We start from the raw sequence: 20,900 nt of genomic DNA on the forward strand, positions 1-20,900 counted from the left end.
GAGTGCGGTTCTGTCCCCCAAGTCGCCGCCCGAGTGCGGTTCTGTCCCCCAAGTCGCCGCCCGAGTGCGGTTCTGTCCCCCAAGTCGCCGCCCGAGTGCGGTTCTGTCCCCCAAGTCGCCGCCCGAGTGCGGTTCTGTCCCCCAAGTCGCCGCCCGAGTGCGGTTCTGTCCCCCAAGTCGCCGCCCGAGTGCGGTTCTGTCCCCCAAGTCGCCGCCCGAGTGCGGTTCTGTCCCCCAAGTCGCCGCCCGAGTGCGGTTCTGTCCCCCAAGTCGCCGCCCGAGTGCGGTTCTGTCCCCCAAGTCGCCGCCCGAGTGCGGTTCTGTCCCCCAAGTCGCCGCCCGAGTGCGGTTCTGTCCCCCAAGTCGCCGCCCGAGTGCGGTTCTGTCCCCCAAGTCGCCGCCCGAGTGCGGTTCTGTCCCCCAAGTCGCCGCCCGAGTGCGGTTCGGTTCCCCAAGTCGCCGCCCGAGTGCGGTTCGGTTCCCCAAGTTGCCGCCCGAGTGCGGTTCGGTTCCCCAAGTCGCCGCCCGAGTGCGGTTCGGTTCCCCAAGTCGCCGCCCGAGTGCGGTTCGGTTCCCCAAGTCGCCGCCCGAGTGCGGTTCGGTTCCCCAAGTCGCCGCCCGAGTGCGGTGCGGTTCGGTTCCCCAAGTCGCCGCCCGAGTGCGGTGCGGTTCGGTTCCCCAAGTCGCCGCCCGAGTGCGGTGCGGTTCGGTTCCCCAAGTCGCCGCCCGAGTGCGGTGCGGTTCGGTTCCCCAAGTCGCCGCCCGACTGCGGTGCGGTTCGGTTCCCCAAGTCGCCGCCCGAGTGCGGTTCTGTTCCCCAAGTCGCCGCCCGAGTGCGGTTTGGTTCCCCTAGTTTTTTTTTTTGGGACGTCGGGAGCCGTCCCTTGTGGGGGGGGTTCTGTCACGTCGCGTCCCCAACTGCTCCACTATGTGTCTGTTGTCTTGGTTTCTGTCTGTGTGCTCGCCCCTCCCCTCCTGTGTGCCCATGATCAGTGTGATTGTTCCCACCTGCCTCTCGTTACGTGTCGTGTATAAAAGTCCTGTCTCCCCCTCAGTCCCTGTCGGATCATTGGTTTTGGTTGCTGTCGTGTCGTCTTCATGTCCTTTTGGTTCCTGTCGGTGTCAAGAATGTTTTCGTTGGGAAGTCATTTTGTTTTGCTAAGTCATGTCAGTTTACCGAGTCTGTATTTTGAGTTCCGCCAATAAACCCTGGTCCAAGCTGCACTTGGTCGTCCTGCTCCATGCTCCACCCGACCGTGACGTGTGTCCATTTTTTTGACCCAATTTGAGTTGTTATTTTTGACCCAACACTTTTTTGAATAATAAAAAAATATATAATGTTATCTATTTAAAATATGTATTATCTAGGTGTTTGGCCACACATTCCATGAAAGACGCATGGAAATTCGGAACAATAGCGTCCATGGTCTTTTAGTGTAAAAAAAAAAAAAACTCTTACATGAAATATAGGTTGGTGCGTTTTGATATACCAGACCTGACCCCCGATTTACGAGCCGTCGTTTGGTTGATGTGTGGCAGTGAACTCAAGTCAGCTCAATCATCATCCATTTTGCTGAGGAAAATACAGTTTGTTTGTTGCAAACAGATAAGACCAAACATTGTCGATATGTAAACCGTAGGTGAGGTCAGGCAGGTCTGCAAACACCCGGTACCTGGACGGCCCTTTCTGGTGGTTTGAGCGCAGGAGTGTCTGGCGGGGAGCGGGGGTAATGGTGCTGTTGGTGAGAGCGCTGTCGTGTCTGAGGGGGGTGCTGTAGTGCGCGATGACAAACAAAATGCAATTTCAAAATTCCCCCCGGACATTTTTCTTTGTCTCAAAAGTAGGACGTCCGTGAAACAGAGGACGTCTGGTCACCCTAACTTGAATCCAATCATCGAGAAAGGTGGCATTAATTTGAAGCTGTCATTGCAAACAAAAGCAAAGTGTTAATTAAATACCAGTTGGCATGTATGTTCAATAACCCCAGTGTCATTTCACATTAATACACACAACTTAATTTTCTGATTGTAATTGTTTTATTTTCTTTGTATGCTTGGATTACTTGGGACAATGGGTTGTTTCCAAGATCTGGTGAAAATTTCATGTCAATTGCATCCTTTGGAAATATATTTACGGTGCAACTTATTAACTGCATAATATTGAGTTCTCTGCTGGTTGTACACAGCAGTTGACTTGTTGGCCACAAGGCGGCGACAGCGCCCAGTGTTTAGCAGAACCGTGTTTTTTTTTTTTTTTTTTTTTTTTTATCCGCATTGCTATTTGCTGGTCTTAAGCACAGCACCATGGACCCAAGCGGTGAACAGCCTCAAAACAACCCTGCTACAGGAAACCAATCTCCCGTCCCTGTCCTCGACAGTAAGCGATTGAAAGAGCTGGAAAATGCTGCTTTGCAGACCACATTGATATCACAAATGGATTCAGATTCGGGGACGGAGGTCGTGAATTCGACCGATCTGCCTGCCGAGCAAGAGCAGCTGAACGGCTTGAGCTTGAACCACCGTGCGGAAGAAGCTGTGTCGGCAAGAAATACGGAGACTGCGCGCGTCGAAGAGGAGAGGACCCTGACGGACCATTTGAACAAACGATTGCTGTCGTCTTTCCTGGAGAAGCTAAACAAAAGTGACTTGGCGCTTCCCGGAGTGGAGCGTCTCGACTGCGCCGTAGCCGACGAGGACTCGAACAGGGCCGCAGAAGAATGGTGACTCACCGGGACGCCCGTCCACGCGGAAGTTGCTTCGAGCTCCACCAAGAACAATTGAAGACACACAACATCACATCCAAGCTACACCGGCAACTGCTGCAAAAAATGCAATGTTGATTTTGTACTCTAATGGTCAAATACGAACTAAAAGTTTAAAGTTATGCTTATTGTAAATTCATTTACTACACAATTCGCCCATTTATTTAATATTGAATGCTGTGTAGGTTTTCTGCCATTGGGCAGCACATGGCTCAAAGAACTCATCACAACTGAAGTTATATCTGAAACCTTTGAAACTATTTGCAAAATAAAGCATTGAAATATCACAGTGGACAGTTTGTTGCTGAATATTAAGGGTAGAAAAGAGCTCCAACTGTGGCACAGAAAGGTTTGCCGAGTTCCCAAACAGACGTAAAGAGGAGTACAAATCATGAAAATACCCCAATCTACAAATTTATCCTTGGTGCTAATGCGACATTCAATTCTATCCGATTGTGATTAGTGATTTTGAGCAATGAAAGTGTTCAGTATTCAGTAGAAGGCAATTTTAATTTATATTCATGTATTTAAAATACAAATATAGACTATTTGTCACAGGCCGCATTGTAGTCATAGTTTCCTTCGGAGGGCCATTATGTCTACCCGAATAAATGTATGAACCCCTCATATTCTAAACAGTATAAGCTACAAAACAAACGGACAAATAACTCGTTTCAAATTAGACTAGTAAAGACTGTTCAACTATTTGAAAAAGATGATTTTTAAAAGTTAAGACAATTTGCAATTTTAGTAATGACACATGAATTTGATGCCAAATTTGTCCACGGGCCACATAAAATGATGTGGCGGGCCATATCAGTGGACTACACCTAAACCATTATTTTCAACCTTTGGTTTCAATCTGCTTGTATAAACAGAAGGTGATTTGAATTTCAGTGTATACTTATGTATTCAAAGTACAAATACAGACTACATCCAAACCAATATTTTCAATCTTTGGTTTCAACCTACTTTTCATAAATGTGTTCAATACTTACACTACCGGTCAAAAGTTAAGGGTCACCCATACAATTTAGTCTAAACTTTTGAAGTCACTAAATGACAGCAAGGGATAAGACAAGTGTCTGCTTGTCTTACTGTGGCCACAAGAAACTCGACACTACCGAGCAGCCTCATCTCTCCACCAAATTTAATTTTTTATAGTGACATTAGATAGCCTGGCCACACTTATAACATTCCTAATCATTCATCACCACTTATATTCATTTGGTTTGATCACAACCAACATTCTTTCAACATTTTGTCAAGAAAAATACTGGACTCATTTACACTAGTAATAGTCTTCCTTGAAGCACTTGACAGTTCTAATATGGACATTTGTATTGGAACTCCAAAACCTTGACAGCCGACATAAGGCTGGCACAGAGAGAGACAAACGAACATCGTTTGTCAAGTCTGCGCTGTGACTTATTACAGAAGTTGACTGAAAGAAGAATTTGGTTGTTAATTTATATTATGGAATCCCATCAGGCAAAATAGAAAGCACGCGATTAGTTCTGAAACAATGCATATATACAGTATATTCTTGGGATAAAAACTTCTGTTTACACTTGCACAATGTACTTAGTAGTCTTGGTTTTCTATTTCTTTTATGTGTTTGTTTTATCATTTTCTTGCAGCTCCAGCACAATGGACTTAGTAATGTTAAGGTTTTCCATTTCTTGTATGTGGGTTTTCGTCACTTTGTTGCAGCTCCATCATAGGCACACACTCTCTTTCTGTACCCTGAGAAAGGAAAAAAAAGGAGTTGTAACTGATGTTTTCAAGGGTCACTGTCACTTGTGGGTAGAGCAGCCAAAACTGTATTCTGTATTGTTGGTTTAGAGTAATATAACTCAAGCATAAGTAAAAAGTAGCAAAATGATCATTTTCTCTAATTTTGCTATTCATAGGTATATGTGAATGAATTAGTTTTACACTATAAACTATGTCCTGACAACGTAATTCCAAATATAAACATTTTTATATAAAATACATGTACAAAATATATATAAATATACATACAAAATATTAGAAGTTTTTTGTTGTTTATTTTTATATTAACAAGTCCATTCATCCATCCATTGCTATTTATTATTCTTGAGAACTCAAGGGAATATGACATCATCACTTACCCTATGCTGTGATTGGATGACTGCTTGTTTCTTACCCAAGTCCCACCATAATAATTCCTCTTTAATATCAACTCTCTTTGTTGGTCCTGCATATTGGGAGAAATATGCTCACTTTTAAAATAATGTGATGTGAAAAAAAAAATATATATATATATCAATAAATAACATTAAAATGAAAGAAACACTATAAAACTGATTCAACCTCCATAAATGCATCCCTCAAATTTACACTTATTTTTGCCAAAAGACACATAAGACACGAGAAGATATGTGTTACCAAGCAAATATTCAAAATAATCACATTGCTAAATAGCAATGTGATTATTGCGCCCTAAGTGTCTTTATAGTGTATGCTTACCTGTCGCATAGCTCACGAGGAGCCCAACTAGAACAACTGAGCTTGTTGACAGGGCACCAAAATAAAGATAGGAGATGGAGTACAAGTTATGCAGGCCCCTAGATGTTGGAAAAGATATCCATAAATATCTTTACTGTCTGGATGTCTTGGACCTTACTAAAATCATCAGATCCACACACATATTTTTTGCTTGTGTGTATTTAATTAATTTCAGAATGGAAAAACAATGACAATTGCTTGTTAGGTATAACTGACTGTGGGTTGTCGTTTTGAGGTAGGGTTGACATCGCATGTTGATGCTGAGTGCCATTCAGGGTGATGTTTGCAGGTTCACACTCGTCTGCATAATTAGGCAGCACGCCCATGGTCCTAGGACTGGGTGGGTAAAGAGTGGAACCAACGGCCAGCCACAACGAGACACAGTAGCCAGTTGCTATTCCTAGGTATGATCCCTGAAACATCAAAATGTGCAATTCAAAAATTGGAACAATTATTGAAGTGTTTTCTAAAGCTCCATCATATTGCCTAAAAACAAAACCTCACCACTCTATTTGAGGCAGGAAAAAACATCCCCAAGATGAATACACCTAGTAATGGACCACTGACCACACCCATGATTGTAAAGGACCCCTGAAGAGAGAGCACAATTAACATTTAAAATAAAGACAAATAAAGAGTCTGGAACAAATGAGAAAAATAACAAGGAAGTACAACAATCTGGAAGTCAACCAGCATCACAGAACAGATTCAACTTTCGAAGGTGATGCCATACACAATATTGGTAATTTGATTATTTACCTGAAGAACTCCCCAGTCCATGAATGCGGCTAGAACAGCTACGATTATACAAGCAACTCCATAGAAAAATGCTTGAAAAAAAATAAAAAGAAAGAATCAGCATTATTTTGTCCTCACTGTATGTGACATCTCGTACCACCAGCCTGTTGTGCTCACACTATACAGAATACTCAGCTTAATCCAGTTTAAACAAATAGGACTAACGAAATGGTAAAGGAATGAATGGATGAGTTCCGTATTTTCCGGACTATAAGGCGCACCGGACTACAAGGCGCACCTTCAATGAATGGCCCATTTTAAAACTTTGTCCATATATAAGGCGCACCGGACTTTAAGGCGCACGATTAATGCAATCACAATATAATAACTTGAAATCGTGAAAACAATAACAATATATCAATAATGATAATATCACACAACACACAAAATAAACATGTAAAGCTTTCTGTAATAAGTACAAAACAAAACAGTCAGATAGATCAGTAAACTTTAAAAGTTAAAGATTAAAATAATAACAAATTAACAATTTTATGAAAGTTGAATGATTTTTTTATTAGATGTGACTATAAGGTGCACCGTCGACTTTTGAGAAAATTTGAGGTTTTAAGGTGCGCCTTATAGTCCGGAAAATACGGTAGTATTCAACCTTACACAGCCCTTTGGAAATGAGGAGTTGTTTCTTCTGGCTCGAGTGGCGCACATAATGTTGAAAGAGGTCCTCCATTGTGACTGCAGCCATTGCATTGATACTTGTGGAAACTGTGCTACATAAGATACAATATAGATAAAGGAAATTCTTTCAACATTTAAATTTTTTTGTTATCATTGCAGTACCACAAGTGACAAGTGATTCCCAACCTACTGTATATCTTTGCTCCTCTAACAACGCCTGTTTCATATAGTGACGGGCAGTCCTATTAAACACTCGATTTTTTTTTTTCAAGATTGAAATACCTCAGAGTGCCACTGTATGCACAGGCCAGGAAAAGACCCGGAAAGCCAGTATGGTTCTGGAATATATCCAGCACAAAGTATGGCATATACTGCAACATGAAAATGAGGAGAGATACAAAGCATTAATGCCAACTAATTTTGAATGTATTTTCACAATGGCTAGCAATATCTATCAGTTTTCAACACTGTATTGTTTAACTTCATAGAAACTGAAGCACTTATACAAAAGAACCACTGAATTACATATGTTTGCTTTTCCATCAAACTGGTTTATCACTGATAAAAGCCAAAAAGTGAAAACTATGGTAATACCAAGAAGACAACATCAAGCAGCGTTCAACTTACTAGATCAGGAGAAGACACTCTGCCAGAAATCAGTGGATCACATTTGATATAATATGCAAACATGACGATTCCGCAGATAACTGCACTCCCCACAATTAGGTACAAACCTAATTGATTGACAAATATTGCCCTGCAAGAAGTCATAATTCCAAATTTAAAACTAGCTGCAAAAAAATTCTGTGAAGCCAGGATTAATTAAAGGATGGGATTCCCGTTATGTTTAGTTTATGGTATATTTCAGCACTGGTGGAAATTAGCATAAGCATTGCTAAAATGACTCACCACTTGGCCTCTCTTTCGGTTCTGCAGGAAACGTAACGTTGGACTTGAGCTTGGTTTACTCCATACATGGATAGCCACAAAAGCGAAGCCCCGACAGTCAAACTCCAAAAGGTGTAACGTGGTCGTGGGTCGATGTCAAAACTGTACAAACGTGATCCGAGGATAGCCACTTTAAATACAACTAGAATTAGCAATTTCTGGAAAAATTGTGTTGCACATACAGTGTATTAGAGAAGCATTTTCCATTGATTACTGTTTATTAACTAATTACTTTTGTTTATTTGGTATTGTTAAGTGATTAAAAACACCTTGACAAAGGAGGCATTGATTCCAACAGTTTCCAAATTAATTCAGTTACTTGTTTGGTCATTCATTTCTAAAGTAAAAACTAGTGTTTGTTTTATTTCCCAAAATTCAACACTTAACCAGATAAATGCAGGTAATGCTATGCTACACAGTGCTCTACACATACAGTGGGGGAAATAAGTATTTGACCCCTTGCTGATTTTGCAGGTTTGCCCACTTACAAAGAATGCAACAATCTACTATTTTAATCACATGCACATTCTAACAGTGAGAGACAGAATCCCCCCAAAAATTCCAGAAATTCACATCATATGAATTTATAAAAATTGATAACCGTCTGATGAGGAAAAACAAGTATTTGAACCCCTGGACAAACAGCATGTTAATATTTTGTAGAAAAGCCATTATTGGCCAGCACAGATGTCAAACGGTTTTTATAGTTGGTGACAAGCTTTGTGCACATTTCGGCAGGGATGTTGGCCCACTCCTCCCTGCAGACAGCCTCCAAATCATCCAGGTTCCGAGGTTGTCACCTGGCAACTCGAATTTTAAGCTCCCTCCAAAGATTTTCAATTGGATTCAGGTCTGGAGACTGGCTAGGCCACTCCAGAACCTTGATGTGCTTCTTCTTTAGCCACTCTTTTGTTGCTTTGGTGGTGTGCTTAGGATCGTTGTCGTGCTGAAACACCCATCCTCGACCCATCTTCAGCTCTCTCACTGAGGGAAGGAGATGTTGGTCCAGAATTCTACGATACATGGCCCCGTCCATCCTCGCCTCAATACGATGGAGTTGTCCCGTCCCCTTGGCTGAAAAGCACCCCCAAAGCATGATGTTGCCACCACCATGCTTGACGGTGTTCTTTGGGTTGTACTCGGTGTTCTTTGCCCTCCAAACACGACGAGTTGAGTTGAGGCCAAAAAGTTCTATTTTGGTCTCATCTGACCACATCACCTTATTCCAGGCCTCTTCTGAGTCGTCCAGGTGCTGAATGGCGAACTTCATGCGGCCCTGTACATGTTTCTTCTTGAGCAGGGGGACCTTGCGTGCGCGGCAGGATTTCAATCCATGACGGCGTAGTGTGTTACCAACCGTTTCCTTTGCAACTGTGGTCCCAGCTGCCTTCCGTTGATTCATCAGTTCCCCCCTTGTGGTTTTGGGATGATTCCTCACCATTCGCATGATCAGGGAGACCCCCCGAGGTGAGATCTTGTGTGGAGGCCCAGACCGAGGGAGGTTGGCGGTGGTGTGGTGCTTCTTCCATTTCCTGATAACTGCACCGACAGTTGATCTTTTCTCTCCAAGTTGCTTTCTGATTCTCTTGTAGCCCATCCCAGCCTTGTGCAGATCAACAATCCAGTCTCCAGACCTGAATCCAATTGAAAATCTTTGGAGGGAGCTTAAAATTCGAGTTGCCAGGCGAAAACCTCGGAACCTGAATGATTTGGAGGCTTTCTGCAGGGAGGAGTGGGCCAACATCCCTGCCGAAATGTGCACAAAGGTTGTCACCAACTATAAAAACCGTTTGACATCTGTGCTGGCCAATAATGGCTTTTCTACAAAATATTAAGATGCTGTTTGTCCAGGGGTTCAAATACTTGTTTTTCCTCATCAGACGGTTATCAATTTTTATAAATTCATATGATGTGATTTTCTGGAATTTTCTTTGGGATTCCGTCTATCACAGTTAGAATGTACATATGATTAAAATTATAGATCGTTGCATTTTTTGCAAGTGGGCAAACCTGCAAAATCAGCAAGGGGTCAAATACTTATTTCCCCCACTGTATGCTATGCGGGTCCTAGTGAAAGATCAGCTGGCTCTAACGTCATACAAAGATTACTCTTTGACTAAGGAAGTTGTACTCACTTACGCATTAAAATTAATCCGCAATCCATTGTTTGCAATTTCCAGCACTGCTGCAGGACCACCCACCAGAACGATGCCACGGATATAAATTGCCACAAAGCCAGAAAACATGACAACAATCTGGAACACATCTGTCCAGATCACAGCTTTTATGCCCCCCTATAACAGACCAATAATACAAGGGATACTTAGCCACACAGGGATAGCTTGAGACATGTGTAACGAGTGTCTAGTGCAGTATTTGTCAACGGTTAGTGAGCATGGATGGGAATGATTAGATTGATGGAAATGATTATTGACTTTACCAAGGTTGTGTACACGGTGCAGATAATTCCGGTAGAAAACAGGGACATCCACATATTGAGCCCAGTTGCTGTGAAGGAAAATAAAGAGAGGAACCTTGGGTGGAAGCCACTAATTGTTAATGAGGTACATCAAATTGTTAAGGTCAATCAGACAAATGAAACCATTGTTAATACATTTAAACAATGACATGACAATGACAGTGAGACCTGGAAGGACCTGGGAGGAACGCCCCCCCCGATCTGAACCCGAGCGGTGTTCTTTTGTTGGACTTCTGTGCTCGACACGGATTTTCTATAATGAGCACCATGTTCAAGCATAAGGGTGTCCATGTGTGCACTTGGCACCAGGACACCCGAGGTTGATGATCGATTTTGTAGTCATGTCATCGGATATGCGGCCGCATGTTTTGGACACTCGGGTGAAGAGAGGGGCGGAGCTGTCAACTGATCACCACCTGGTGGTGGGTTGGCTCCGATGGTGGGGGAAGATGCCAGTCGGACCTGGCAGACCCAAACGCTCTGTGAGGGTCTGCTGGGAACGTCTGTCAGATTCCCCTGTCAGGAAAAGCTTCGACTCCCACCTCCGGCAGAGCTTTTCCCACGTCCCGGGGGAGGCGGGGGACATTGAGTCCGAATGGACCATGTTCCGCGCCTCCATTGTTGAGGCAGCCGACCGGAGCTGTGGCCGTAAGGTCGTTGGTGCCTGTCGTGGTGGCAATCCCCGAACCCGCTGGTGGACACCGGCGGTAAGGGATGCCGTCAAGCTGAAGAAGGAGTCCTATCAGGCCGTTTTGGCCTGCGGGACTCCGGAGGCAGCTGACAGGTACCGGATGGCCAAGCAGAACGCGGCTTCGGCGGTTGCTGAGGCAAAAACCCGGGCATGGGAGGAGTTTGGCGAGGCCATGGAAAATGACTTCCGGACGGCTTCGAGGAAATTCTGGTTCACCATCCGGCGTCCCAGGAGGGGGAAGCAGTGCACAGTCAACACTGTTTACAGTGGAGGTGGCGTGCTGCTGACCTCGACTCGGGACGTTGTGAGTCAGTGGGGAGAATACTTCGAAGACCTCCTCAATTCCATCGACACGCCTTCCATTGTGGCAGCAGGGCCTGGAGACTCTGAGGCGGACTCTCCAATCTCTGGGGTCGAAGTCACTGAGATAGTTAAAAAACTCCTTGGTGGCAAGGCCCCGGGGGTGGATGCGATCCGCCCGGAGTTCTTAAAGGCTCTGAATGTTGTGGGGCTGTCATGGCTGATACGCCTCTACAGCATTGCGTGGACATCGGGGACGGTGCCTCTGGATTGGCAGACTGGGGTGGTGGTTCCCCTCTTTAAGAAGGGGGACCGTAGGGTGTGTCCAATTACAGGGGAATCACACTCCTCAGCCTCCCTGGTAAGATCTATTCAGGGGTGCTGGAGAGGAGGGTCCGTCGGGAGGTCGAACCTCGGATTCAGGAGGAGCAGTGTGTCTTTCGTCCTGGCTGTGGAACAATGGACCAGCTCTACACCCTCGGCAGGATCCTTGAGGGTGCATGGGAGTTTGCCCAACCAGTCCACATGTGTTTTGTGGACTTGGAGAAGGCGTTCGACCGTTTCCCTTGGGAGGTTCTGTGGAGGGTGCTTCACGAGTATGGGGTGCCGAGCCAACTGATAAGAGCGGTTCGGTCCCTGTTCACCGATGGCAGAGTTTGGTCCGCATTTCCGGCAGTAAGTCGGATTCGTTCCCAGTGAGGGTTGGACTCCGCCAAAGCTGCCCTTTGTCACCGATTCCGTTCATAATTTTTATGGACAGAATTTCTAGGGGCAGCCGAGGTGTTGAGGGGGTCCGGTTTGGGGACCTCAGCATTGCGTCTGTCAGGACTCGTCCCCGATCGTTTCATAGTTCTGTTCGTGTGTCTGTGTGCTCGCCCCTCCCCTCCTGTGTGCCCATGATCAGTGTGATTATTCCCTCGATGCCTCGTTCCACTTCCCTTTTCCCTCAATAAACCCTGGTCCAAGCTGCACTTGGTCGTCCTGCTCCATGTTCCATCCGATCCGTGACAGAACGATCCGACCACTACAGCGACCAGCGCTTGGACCTTCCTCCATCAGCTCCCGCTGCGACGCCCGATCCACGTCCGTCGTCCGAGCATGTTCCAGCGCCATGGGCTTCGCAGCCGGCATCGGATCTTGCTCCAGCGACGCCGGACTCACGGCCGCCATCGGAGTGCCTCCCTGCGCCATCAGACTCGCGGCCGCCAACGGGCTCCACCCCAGCGTCACTGGACCCGCGGCATTGCCGGGCCTCGTGCCAACAATGCCGGACCCGCGATCATCACAGACCCTCCCCCCAATGCTGAAACACTAACTCCTGCTGCTACGTGCAGCTCTGGCTTCCTGTATGCCGCCGTGCGTGTGGCTGTGACTGTTGCCGCTGCACGTGGTTCAGATTCTCCGTTTGCCGCAGAGTGCGGTTCTGTTTCCCCAAGTCGCCGTCCGAGTGCGGTTCGGTTCCCCAAGTCGCCGCCCGTGTGCGGTTCGGTTCCCCAAGTCGCCGCCCGTGTGCGGTTCAGTTCCCCAAGTCGCCGCCCGAGTGCGGTTCTGTCCCCCAAGTCGCCGCCAGAGTGCAGTTCTGGTTCCCCAAGTCGCCGCCCGTGTGCGATTCGGTTCCCCAAGTCGCCGCCCGAGTGCGGTTCGGTTCCCCAAGTCGCCGCCCGAGTGCGGTTCTGTCCCCTAAGTCGCCGCCCGAGCGCGGTTCTGTTTCCCCAAGTCGCCGCCCGAGCGCGGTTCGGTTCCCCAAGTCGCCGCCCGAGCGCGGTTCGGTTCCCCAAGTCGCCGCCCGAGCGCGGTTCTGTCCCCTATGTCGCCGCCCGAGCACGGTTCGGTTCCCCAAGTCGCCGCCCGAATGCGGTTCGGGTCCCCTAGTTGCCGCCCTAGTGCGGTTCGGTTCCCCTAGTTGTTTGTTTTTTGGGACGTCAGGAGCCGTCCCTTGTGGGGGGGGGGGTTCTGTCAGGACTCGTCCCCGATCGTTTCATCTTTCTGTTCGTGTGTCTGTGTGCTCGCCCCTCCCCTCCTGTGTGCCCATGATCAGTGTGATTATTCCCACCTGCCTCTCGTTACCTGTCGTGTATATAAGTCCTGTCTGCCCCTCACTCCCTGTCGGATCGTCGATGTCGTCACGTTTGCTTTCCTTGTGGTTCCTGTGTGTTTCGAGTCTGTTTCTGTTTGCCATCCCTGTCGGTCAGTCTGTCATGTTATTAGTTTGCCAGTTCTCGTCTGTTTCCCTCGATGCCTCGTTCCACTTCCCTTTTCCCTCAATAAACCCTGGTCCAAGCTGCACTTGGTCGTCCTGCTCCATTTCCATCCGATCATGACAGCGTCTCTGCTTTTTGCAGATGACGAGGTGCTGTTGGCTTCTTCAGGCCGTGATCTCCAGCTCTCACTGGAGCGGTTCGCAGCCGAGTGTGAAGCGGTCGGGATGAGGGTCAGCACCTCCAAATCCGAGTCCATGGTCCTCGGTCGGAAAAGGGTAGAATGCCCTGTCCGGATTGGGGATGAGATCCTGCCCCAAGTGGAGTTCAAGTATCTTGGGGTCTTGTTCACGAGTGAGAGCAGGATGGCGCGCGAGATCGATAGGCGTATCGGTGCAGTGTCGGCAGTAATGTGGACTCTGTACCGGTCCGTCGTGGTGAAGAGAGAGCTGAGCCAAAAGGCAAAGCTCTCGATTTACCGGTCGATCTATGCTCCTACCCTGACCTATGGTCACGAGCTATGGGTCGTGACCGAAAGAACGAGCGGACACAAGCGGCCAAAATGAGTTTTCTCCGCAGGATGTCCGGGCTCTCCCTTAGAGATAGGGTGAGAAGCTCGGTCATCCGGGAGAGACTCGGAGTAGAGCCGCTGCTCCTCCACGTTGAGAGGAGCCAGATGAGGTGGCTCGAGCACCTCATCAGGATTCCTCCTGGACGCCTCCCTGGAGAGGTGTTCCGGGTAGTTTCCTACCGGTAGGAGATCCCGGGGACGAACCAGGATGCGCTGGAGAGACTATGTCTCTCAGCTGGCCTGGGAACGCCTTGGGATCCCCAGGGATGAGCTGGATGAAGTGGCTGAGGAGAGGGAAGTCTGGGAGTCCCTCCTAAAGCTGCTGCCCCCGCGACCCGACCCCGGATAAGCGGAAGAAGATGGATGGATGGATGGATGGATGGATGGATGGATGGATGGATGGATGGATGGATGGATGGATGGATGGATGGATGGATGGATGGATGGATGGATGGATGGATGGATGGATGGATGGATATGACAATTTATAAGTTGCTACACTGTTGTTTTCTTTGGTATTAACAATATCAAATCTCTTGATTGCCCAAAATAAAATTCAACAAAAATGTCATCTGAGCAAGCCCTCTTACCCACCTTGGTTGAGGATCAATGCTGGTGCAAAAATGACTACCCCTGTGTACAGCACCTGAGGAAAGCAAATAAACAGAGAAACAGTTAGCCGATTGACCACATCAAATTGTCAGTAGATTTGATTGTTTGTTCATCTAAATGTCAGCGGAGTTGTTCATAGGTGACACAGAGTTCAAAGGTTTGCATGGATTTAATGATTTGGAGTGACACGGGTGGTTTGATAAACTTGTTATTCATGTTATAGTTATTTGATATGTAGTTTAGTTATATAGGCCTGTGGAATAATTGGAACCGCAACCGACGATGAGTCCGACGTCAGCGCCGCATGCACTTCTCGAGTCAGCAGTGGCGTTCGTTTACAACAGAGGATGAAGATTTTGATCGATTTAATGATTTGGAATGACACGGGTGGTTTGATAAACTTGTTATTTATGTTATAGTTATTTGAATAACTGTCAATATGTTACGTCAGGAACGTTCTCAGTTCCTCGTTTGTGTTTATGTAACGTTAGCATAGCCTGTCGTTGCCTATTCATGTCTGTTCTTGGTGTTGTATTTTGCCAAGTAAATTTCTCCCAAAAATGCGACTGGTACGCCAATGCAACTTAGATATGTTTTTCTTCTTCTTTATTATGCATTTTATGGCTGGTGCGACTTGTACCCCGGAGCGACTTATAGTCCGGAAAATATGGTAATAGTATTTTTTTTTCCCCCACTGGAGATTAATGTACAGTCTTCCTTTTTAAAACCGATTCTACAACCAATATAATATTGTTTATTCAACCACAATGATGGTAACTCTACACAATTTGTAGTCATTTTCATGTTGAACTAATTACACATGATTTCTGTTGGGATTATGCTGATGTCAATATTGGTGGATAAGATGATGTGCAAACTTAACTTGTCTGATAGCGGGAAGCACAACTTTTTAACTTTTTTTTAGTTTTAGTTTAGTTCATTTCGATCAGCAAAATATATACATCATATTCAGTACAAAAGCATCCACAGAAGGTGAATAAAAAAATAAATAAATAAATAACAGAAACAAAACAAAATGAAAAGAGCCCTAAGGCTCAAAGTTCAGAAAGCTGACCGAAAGGGTTAAGACTGAAGCTAAATAGCTTGTAAATGCACTAACCTGTTTGCCTTTAAGTCTTACATGTAGACATATGCAGTACACATGCATACATTTAAATACAAAAATGCATATATTTACAACACCTAGTGTTCATACATATACATACATGCCCATATACATGCCACCTACCACCTATACATTTAGATACACATACACAAATAGAAATACAAAATGTCCCATAGGTCCTGATTTAACTAAGCAAATAAAACGAAAAAGTGTGTGTGCTTGTCTTACTGTCGCCACAAGAAACTGGACACTTCCCAGCACCTGCATTGGTCTGCCGAACCTCATCTTCAGATACTGTGATGGGCAGACAGGCCACACTTATAACATTCCTGATCATTCTTCACCTTTTATATGCATTTGGTTTAATCATCAGATTCATTATCAACGTTCGTTCACTTTGTTAGACGAATACTGGACACATAGTCACATAAGAAATAGTCTCCCTTGAGGTACTTTGTAGCACCAAGCAGTTACACTGGTCAACATTTTATTTATAAAATGTTTAAATTAAAAATTTAAATACATTTAAAATAGATTTAAGTCAACTGTTGTAGATTATTTTTTGTGCTGATTCTGCGTGCAATGCAATTTATACAGAATTTTCATTCATACAGAAGAAAGTCAATTACATACAACCTGATTGGTGCTCGTGATTCCAAGCCGAAAGAAAACCGGCAGGAACAAGTAAGCAGTCATCACAGAGTTGATGCTTTGTCCAAGGCACATGTAGAGGAATTTGGATCCATAGCGATAAGTTTCTGAAGGAACTCCCAAAACCTGAACCGCTGACATAAAGGAGGCACAGAGGGAGAGTCCAACGGGCACCGTTGACATACTGCGACCACCAGTGAAGAAGTCATCGGTGCTATCATTGTGTGGCTGCTTCTTCAAAGCCTGATAGAGTCCTATGGCCATGGAGACCAGGAGCATCAAAGCAAAGACTACATAGTCAGCCACAGCAAAGGTCTGTGTGGTCGGCTCGCTGGCTGATTCTTCTTCCATCATTCTACGGGACAAAAAACTCTCACTTTAGAATTTGAAATTATATTTGGACATACCGGTGGCACGATGCGCACTGGTTAGCACGTCCGCCTCACAGTTAGGAGGCTGCGGGTTCGGTTCCACCTCCAGCCCTCCCTGTGTGGAGTTTGCACGTTCTCCCCGTGCCCGGAGAAATCCTGGCACTCCGGTTTGCTCCCACAGCCCAAAAACATGCATGGCAGGCCGATTGAGCACTCCAAATTGCCCCTAGGTGTGAGTGTGGATGTCTCTGTGTGCCCTGCGATCAGCTGGCAACCAGTTCAGGGTGTCCCCCGCTATACTGCCGGATGACTGCTGGGACTGCTGCGGCCCCCGTAGGGACAAGCGGTATAGAAAATGGATGGGTGGATGGATGGAATTATCAACATAAAGTCCACCTCCAAGAGCATCTCGCAAGAATAGACCCCGAATGTAAGACGACCCCCACTTTTTCAGTCTTATTTTAATGCAAAAAACACTGTCTTATATTCGGGCCATTACGGTATTTTGTTTTGCTGAGGTAGATGTGCAAGCTATTTAAATCCATTCTAATAGTTGGGGGTGGATTGATTGTTTATTCAAACTAATATTGATTGACTTGAGGAGTCAGAGATAAGTCATGGTAGTCAAGCTGCAGCGGGCCAAAAATTAGCAGTTCATGTCATTGAATGTCATTGTTTTTTAATGTCATTGTTTTTTTGTATCTCGTGATGGATAAGTCATTTACATAAAAAACATTTGAAACAATATTGCAATAAGTTCTGCAATTATCTGCGATGAAACTTGAAGGTAGTCAGATATCAGTAACACTTTTTGGTCATTATTTTATCACAGAAAACTAAATTATTAGAAAACTGGTCGAATGTTTGACAGGTTCTTTTTACATTCTTAAAAAACAAAAAAGAAGTTAAGGAAAAAATATATAATTGAAAAATATACTCGACTTTCAAGTGCATCAGATTATTCATTAATACTTACAATTAGCATTATTATTATTTCGCAAGCAATTGTATACTTTGATAGGCTCCCTCGTAACTCACATGTAGTTAAAAATGTGAAATAAATGAATGATAATTTTAAAGACTAACCGTTCTTGGGTAACAGCTTATGGAGTCTGTCAGTTGGAATGTGTGATCTGTCACGTCTCGTCCCCAACTGCTCCACTATGTGTCTGTTGTCTTGGTTTCTGTCTGTGTGCTCGCCCCTCCCCTCCTGTGTGCCCATGATCAGTGTGATTATTCCCACCTGCCTCTCGTTACCTGTCGTGTATATAAGTCCTGTCTGCCCCTCACTCCCTGTCGGATCATTGGTTGTGGTTGTTCGGTGGTTTGGATTTATGTTATGTGTTCATGTCATGATGTCTTTTTGGTTCCTGTTCCTGTCATTGGTAATGTCACCCTGTCTTTTTGTTTCACGTCTTTTTGGTCAGTCTCGTTGTTAGGTTTTGTTAAGTCATGTCAGTTGCCGAGTTTGTTAGTTTGCCTTTTTTGAGTTCACCAATAAACCCTGATCCAAGCTGCACTTGGTCGTCCTGCTCCATGCTCCACCCAAACGTGACATGATCATCTGAACAGCTGCTCTTAAGTGTGCTTGTCTAGGTTCACAATGCTGCAAGCCCTTAGAGAGAGCTTGGTTAACCCATTATAAAGAAACCCCGAGGATGTTTAAACTTTTGACCTGTTGTTCCAAGTCCATGTAAATTAAACTATTCAACAAAGGCAAAATCTTTTAACACATGCTATTCCTGAGTGTGAACAAGTGTAGAATATTGAGAGATGACACTAACTCTATATATACAGTACATAAAATATTTGCTGAATGTTTTCCCTAGATAAACATAACTAAGGTGTATTTATTTTGTACTTAGGTCAGTTAGTTCCTTGTCAAGTGACTTCAGCCATGTTCATTGTGTTGAAGTGAATTTTATTGCATGATTAACATTGGTGTATTTATTTATTCGAGTCTTTAGGCTCATTGTCACTAAGTGACTTCATCCCTGCTATTTATGTTTTAGAAGTGAATTTAATTGCTCCTGCTTTCTGGATTTTGAATTTAGAAAATAAAAAATAAATAAATAAAATACATTTATTTTCTTTCTGTTTTCCATTTTTAGCCGAAAAGACGAGAAGCTCTGTGGGAGTTTTGCATTCCCCAACATTTGTGTGCCAAACAGTAGGAATATACGTATATACCTATCGTTTTTACTTGTCTGATTTGAAAACGAGTTATTTGTCAGTTTGTTTTGTAGCTTTTACTGTATATAATATGAGGTGCTCATACATTTATTTGGGTTGACAGTCATAATGGCCCTCGGAAAGAAGCTATGACTACAATGCGGCCCGCGAAAACAATGAGTTTGACACCCCTACATTATCCACTAGACAAACTCTGAGTCCGTTTGGTAACAGAAGGCCAGCGCAACAATATCAAGTCACTTGGTTTTGGCTTTGTGTACTTTGGTTTTTATTTTTCTCATCCGGAGCGTGGCAGTGTATAAGTTTTTTATACTGTTTTCCATGTTTTGTTAAAATATTTGTGGAAGTTGTGGAAGGTATCCTCCAGACAAACAAAGTGGAAACAAAGTCATCACGATACCAAGGCACATGTTTAATCTAATAAATGAGAATCCAACAGACCAGAAAAACTAAATACACCAGAAAAACTAAATACACTCATATGTTAACAATTGTTAATCGGCCAGATAAGCAACACTACCAGTAACCATTTTGTATTTTTACTGATCTACTCAATCTTTTGAACATGTCCAAATCATATTGCACAGTATTTAGTTTTGCTGAATATTTATGAAACTTTAGGTTAAGGTGACGCAGACAGGATTCAGCTTCCGCACTGAAGGGTGGGTACGAGTGCATGAACGTTGCCACTCGTGCCGTTCTTCTAGGGTTGCCAAACTGTCAGGTCTAAGTACCATCAGACATTATTTCACACACTGAAAGAAGAGGAGAAGACAAACAGTATTTATTTTGCTCGCGAGGAGAATTACATAGAAGGCCCAGTTACAGACCTCCACCAATTCTGAGCTCCTCTTCCGTTATCTCCTCTTTTTATTTTGGGTTGCCCTGGTTACAAAAGGCGTTGCTACGCTAAAGGGAGGGGAGATTGTGGCTGTAGCAATGCTGATTAGCAAACTAAAGGATGTTGTGTGGTGCTAGGCCTTGGCCGATTCGTGTCCCCAGCAATGCAGAGTCTGTCCTTAGTTGGTTGTCAGCCTCGTCCTAGGCTGCGATCTCCAAACGTGCTGGGTGCCGTGTCCCTGTAAAACAATGTTCTAGACTTTCTTGCTAAGTATCACACAATAATAATAATGAGTAAATAATCGGATACCTCTCGTGCATACACTCCAACAAACGTTAAGTAAATGTGAGATAACTTGCATCAAGTCTACTTATACAAACATTGATTAAATATGGGATAACTTATGTGCAACTACTTCAACATGTATGTCTTTTCTGTAACACTTTATATCAAAGAAAAACTGTCGCAGTCAACAACAATTTATGAATAGAAACTACAAGGTTTAAAAGAGAAAGAACTTCTCTCGAACTGAACAAAGAACAAATGTGTTCTGTTCATAATTAGTGAGGGCCTCTCACAGATAAGAAAGGAAGGGAGTCTAAGAACTCCTCGGAGCCAGACAGAGATCTTTGTTTAAGCAAACATGAGGCCTCCGGTTCAGGCCGACCAGCACTTCTGCAAAAACAATTATTCCAACACAAACACATTTTTTTTTGCGGGCCGCATTGTAGTCATAGCTTCTTTCAGAGGGCCATTATGACTGTCAACCCAAATAAATGTATGACCACCTCATATTATATACAGTGAAAGCTACAAAACAAAGTGACAAATAACTCGTTATCAAATCAGACAAGTAAAAACTGGTCAAATATTAAAAAAAAAAGATACTATTAAAAGTGAAGACAATTTACAATTCTAGTAATGACATGAATTTGATGCCCAATTTGTCTTTGCGGGCCACATAAAATGATGTGGCGGGCCGTATCTGGCCCCTGGGCCTTGAGTTTGACACCTGTGGGATAATGAATCATGTAACAACAACTGCCACAAATAAAGTCCCAATGATCATCATCACACACACATCTGGGTGTGGTGAAATTTGTCCTCTGCATTTAACCCATCCCCATGTGATTTTGATCCATCCCCTGGGGGAGAGGGCAGCAGTGAGCAGCAGCGGTGCCACGCTCGGGAATC

General features: G+C 44.6%; 1 protein-coding gene across 3 annotated transcripts; it reads right to left on the reverse strand.

The window, feature by feature from the left end:
• Window positions 1-3,894: 3,894 nt before the first annotated feature.
• slc5a5 (solute carrier family 5 member 5) lies at window positions 3,895-17,933 on the reverse strand. Of its 3 annotated transcripts, none has more exons than XM_049726658.2 (16): window positions 17,759-17,933; window positions 16,284-16,656; window positions 15,879-15,944; window positions 14,507-14,558; window positions 10,114-10,181; window positions 9,813-9,967; window positions 7,635-7,775; window positions 7,353-7,482; window positions 7,008-7,096; window positions 6,705-6,817; window positions 6,054-6,124; window positions 5,799-5,885; window positions 5,511-5,707; window positions 5,256-5,353; window positions 4,898-4,983; window positions 3,895-4,508 (listed from the first exon to the last, which is right to left on the reverse strand). In XM_049726658.2, exons 2-16 carry the CDS (start codon window positions 16,653-16,655, stop codon window positions 4,428-4,430), a joined length of 1,806 nt encoding a protein of 601 aa, XP_049582615.1. In that variant the 5' UTR covers window position 16,656; window positions 17,759-17,933; the 3' UTR covers window positions 3,895-4,427. The 3 variants fall into 3 exon arrangements, with proteins under 3 accessions (XP_049582615.1, XP_049582623.1, XP_049582632.1); XM_049726666.2 differs by having other exon boundaries at window positions 16,287-16,656; window positions 17,759-17,931; XM_049726675.2 differs by lacking the exon at window positions 16,284-16,656 and having other exon boundaries at window positions 17,759-17,924.
• Window positions 17,934-20,900: the final 2,967 nt, after the last annotated feature.

Source organism: Syngnathus scovelli, chromosome 10 (genome assembly GCF_024217435.2).
Source record: "Syngnathus scovelli strain Florida chromosome 10, RoL_Ssco_1.2, whole genome shotgun sequence".
NCBI lineage: Eukaryota > Metazoa > Chordata > Actinopteri > Syngnathiformes > Syngnathidae > Syngnathus > Syngnathus scovelli.

Coding starts and splice junctions, on each gene's coding strand:
- slc5a5 (XM_049726658.2), bottom strand. CDS start 16,655: ATGATGGAAGAAGAATCAGCCAGCGAGCCGACCACACAGACCTTTGCT. Junction 7,776..9,812: donor TTGCGGATTAATTTTAATGC/GTAAGTGAGTAC, acceptor ACGTTTGTACAG/TTTTGACATCGACCCACGAC. Junction 7,483..7,634: donor ACCGAAAGAGAGGCCAAGTG/GTGAGTCATTTT, acceptor GACTTCTTGCAG/GGCAATATTTGTCAATCAAT.